The 4,176-nt window shown below is 42.6% G+C and overlaps 1 protein-coding gene across 1 annotated transcript; it reads left to right on the forward strand.

Annotated features, from left to right (window-relative positions):
- Window positions 1-965: 965 nt before the first annotated feature.
- LOC136833094 (uncharacterized) lies at window positions 966-2,450 on the forward strand. The gene has a single exon (XM_067094742.1). It carries the CDS (start codon window positions 966-968, stop codon window positions 2,448-2,450), a length of 1,485 nt encoding a protein of 494 aa, XP_066950843.1.
- Window positions 2,451-4,176: the final 1,726 nt, after the last annotated feature.

Here is a 4,176-nt window from a genome sequence, read left to right on the forward strand (position 1 = left end):
CCACAATGGGCACTGCAAGGTGTCATGAAATCAAATGTGTGCTCGTTGAGAGTCCACAGAATCATAGAAAATGAACGTGATGTAAATTGTTGGTGGAGACTGGACACCCTGGGTATTTCCCCTGATGAACAATTCACCGAATCAAAGAAAACTGTGATGATACAGGTGCAACAGAGCCTAGTGAATACGCGATTGGGTTATTGGGTTAGCTTACCTTTCAAAGGGACGCAACATCCGAGTAACAATTACTGTAATGCTGCCGCGCAGTTTAGTGCTTTGGAAAAGCAGTTTCAGAAGGATCCTGGGTACAGAGAATCATACCAGCGAGTCCTTGATACTTATTTGAGCTCAGGCTTCATTGAAGAAGTTTCTGACCCCCAACAGATGGATATTTTATGCCTCACTCTGGCATGAGGAAAGAGAGCAGCACAACTCTGTTGTGCATTGTTTTCAATGCGTCTTCTAAGCATAAAGGCGAATTGTCCCTGAATGACTGCCTGTATGCTAGCCCGAATTTGGTTGAGCTTCTGTATGACCTATTGTTGAGGTTCCGATCGAATCCCTATGCTGTCATTAGTGATATCATTAAGACCTTCCTCCGAGTCCTACTACACCCTGCAGATCGTCAGTACATATGAGTCCTTTGGTGACAGGAGCCTGGTAAAACGGCAACCTGCGCCTTCAGAGTGGTGGTTTTTGGTGTCGCCACCAGTCCATACCTTCTGCAACAGGTGTTACACACACACACATCTAAGGGAGAATGGGAGAGAAGAGCTGATGAAGTCATTTTATGTGGACAGCTTTTTGAAAACTTATGATCCAGTGCCTGAGATGAAAGCTGAATGCAAGGAGGTGAAAGCGTTGTTGGCAGATGCAGGTATGCCCTTAACAGGTTGGGCAAGTAATGTGGTGGAGTTTGATGAGGAAGTGGGGCTGATGAACCAAATGTGGTGACTGTGTTAGGTATGAAGTGGGGTAGAAGTAAGGATGTGCTGAGTCTGAAGGGTGGAAAGAAGATGAATGAGTCTGTGAGGAATGGAAAACTCACAAAACGTAAGTTACTTTCATTGCTCGTGTTGAATTTTGACCCATTAGGATTGTTTAGTCCAGTGTTTGTGAAGGGAAAGCTATTGTTGCAGGATTTGTGGGAAGAAGGGGTTGAATGGGATGAGGTGCTGTCGCTGGAGAGGCACTGTCAAGCTCAGGAGATACTTGAGCAGTTTGAGTCAGTGGAAGTTTTGGAGTTTGAGAAAGGAGTGATCGTGAGACAGAGTGAGCTCCATGTCTTTGCAGATGCCTCCAGTAAGGCTTATGGAGCAGTAGTGTATGTTAGAGATGCAGTAGGAAATAGTCAACTACTTACTTCTAGGATGCGAGTTACGCAAAGTAAGTTGTCAATTCCCAAATTGGAATTGTTGGCTTTAGTGGTAGTTTTCAGGTTAGCTGGTCACCTGTTTGGATTGTGGAATTTTGCTTGTGTGGTCATGTGGACCAATAGTTTGGTTGCCAAAACTTGGGTAGAGACTAAAGAATCCAGCTGTAATTGTTTAATTTCTAATCGAGTAGGTGAGATCTTATTCCTCCAAAGATGTCATGAGATCCAGTTGAAGTATGTCCCCACCAAGTTAAATCCAGCTGACATCCTCATGGAAGGCATGAACACCAAAGATCTGATGCAGAGTGAGCTGTGGCAAAATGGCACCCATTTTTTAAGTGCGACAGGTCCTGTAGACACGCCCCCTCAACCTTGTAAGACAACGATAGACGACGAGTCGTGCTTGACAGCTGCAGTCAGGGAACTGAAAGATGAAGGCGAACTTGCAGAGCCAGGAAAACTATGGCACATAGAGGGGAGTAAGGTTTCATTTACTTATATGTTAAATGTAATGCGCAATGAATTGAAATTTGTTCGTTCAGACGCTGACCCCTTTCTCAAACTTGTCTTTTTAGAACAGAGGCATCACCTGCTGTCTGTCTGTGCTTATTTAGAATCAGGAATGAAAGTTCCCAGTCATATAAGTAACTTTGCAAAGCAGTTGAAATTAACTATCTGTAATCAGATCATTTACACCCGCTCCAGGATTGCTGGTGCAGTAGGATGCAAAGCTGAATTGTTGTTTTTACCAGCTAAGAGTCAGTTAGTTAAATTATATCTTAATCACTTGCATGCAACACATGTCCATTGTTGTGTCAATGTATTAATCGTACTTTTCCGCCAGGAATGCTGGATGCCTGGATTGAGAACTTTAGCTAAGGGTGTGATCCGAGCATGCAGAGTGCATAAGATGACCTTCCAGCTTCCACTACGACTCCCACTGCCTCCGCAACTTCCTGCTGCAAGAACCACCTTGAACAGACCCTTCGAATGTGTGGGACTGGACCACACTGGACCTGTCAAGACCGACACCAGAGTGGTTTACTTACTGATGATCACCTGTATGGCCAGCTGAGCTGTTTATTTGGACATCTGCGACACGTTGAAAGCGGACGTGTTTATACTTATGCTAAGAAGATTCGCAGCGTCACATGGCACACCCTCGAGAATGTATAGCAACAATGCCACCATCTTTAGGGCAGCAGACACCTTCCTCAGGGAAATCTATCATCAAGAGGAGACCCAGCAATACCTGCGGAATACAGGTATTAGATGGCACTTCCAAACCCCCGTTCTCCTTGGAAGGGAGGCTTCTTCAAGAGAATGATTGATGTGGTAAAACGCATCTTAGAGACAACACTCCACAGGAACATCTTTCACCCAGAGCAGGTTCGAATGTTCGTAAAGTAAGCAGAGGCTGTTATCAACAACTGCCCCCTGATGACCATGTCAGGTGTTGAGTATTTTAGTAAGGTAAGGTAGTGCTTTATTGTGTTGAAGAACGTCTCAGCAGGATTGAGGAAACTGAGTTAATGTTTGTCGTTGCGTAGATTAAGAGTGGCGACTCAAACTTTTTTTATTACTGTTTGTTGTCACATTTGACCCAGCTACAACAGGGCCCGGTTGGAGTTGGGCCAAGCGTGAAAATCCCCCTTTTTTTCTTTTGCTGCTTTGAGAGTTGGTAGTTAAGTATATAGATTTAGTGCCTATCATATGAGCCCTCCACTTTGTAGGTGGGAGGATGTGGTGAAAATTTATGCATTACACCACCTTGTTGGGGCCCTGGGCGCCAAAAACCACGTTGTCTTTCCAGGACGGCGCTGATGTGCAACTGGCACGTGTCCAGATGGTAGGAAGGTAGCAATTACACTTCACTGAATGCTAATTAACGAAGCACCTGTGAGGGTGAATTCTCATTTTTTCTAAGTAACGTCATCAGTAATAAGTATGTGATATTTGAGCCTTGTTGGATAAGGCATTCTAATACACAAATTGGCACAGCTGGAGAACCTTCCTGCCCTCCATGAGCATCTATATAAAGGGGCAGCCGGCTCAGATAGTTGGCTCTCCAATCCAGGACATCATAGAAATAACTTGCAAAAAGTGTAAAACACTACAAGGTTCTTTGTTATATCACCCATCCTATGGTACAGCAAGTAAGGTAGGATAAGTAATTGAATTCTGTAAATGTGTCCACCAAGGTTTAATTGTAAGTAATTTCAAACCAGTAGTAGATATTTAAAGTGAATTTCCTTTCTGTTCGAGTGTGGTAATTGATATTTTGAGTAACGTAACAAAGTCTGTGTCAGCTTCATGTGTGCTGTATGATTCGTTTTGCTATTGTGATTATTTGGCTGGGAGAATTCCATTGTGAGCATGCATCCATTAGTAATGAGTACTTCTATGTACATAATTGTGTAAAAAAGTAGTTTTTTAAGTCAACATTTTAAAAACTGTTGCGTTTACGTCCACCATTTTGGCAAATATAAGTAGAAATGCAAGGATCAACTTAAACTCATGTCTTCCCTGTGAGCTTCTTTATTCTCAACTCTGTTTACAAGACTCGCCACAAGATGGCAGCGCATAAAACAATAACAATAGGGACCGTCAACATAAAAGGTATCAATAATATGAAGCACCATTCCCAACAAAGTAAATGAGTATAACATCTTTAAACATAATCTTCAAGTAAAATAATTAATTTGAGTTTACATCTCAACATCCCCCCTTAAACTTAAATTAATTCGCCTCTAACAATGGCAAATTTCTTTAAATTTTGCTTAGACATAGGCTTTGTAAAC

This window comes from Macrobrachium rosenbergii, chromosome 51 (genome assembly GCF_040412425.1).
Source record: "Macrobrachium rosenbergii isolate ZJJX-2024 chromosome 51, ASM4041242v1, whole genome shotgun sequence".
NCBI classification, from domain to species: domain Eukaryota; kingdom Metazoa; phylum Arthropoda; class Malacostraca; order Decapoda; family Palaemonidae; genus Macrobrachium; species Macrobrachium rosenbergii.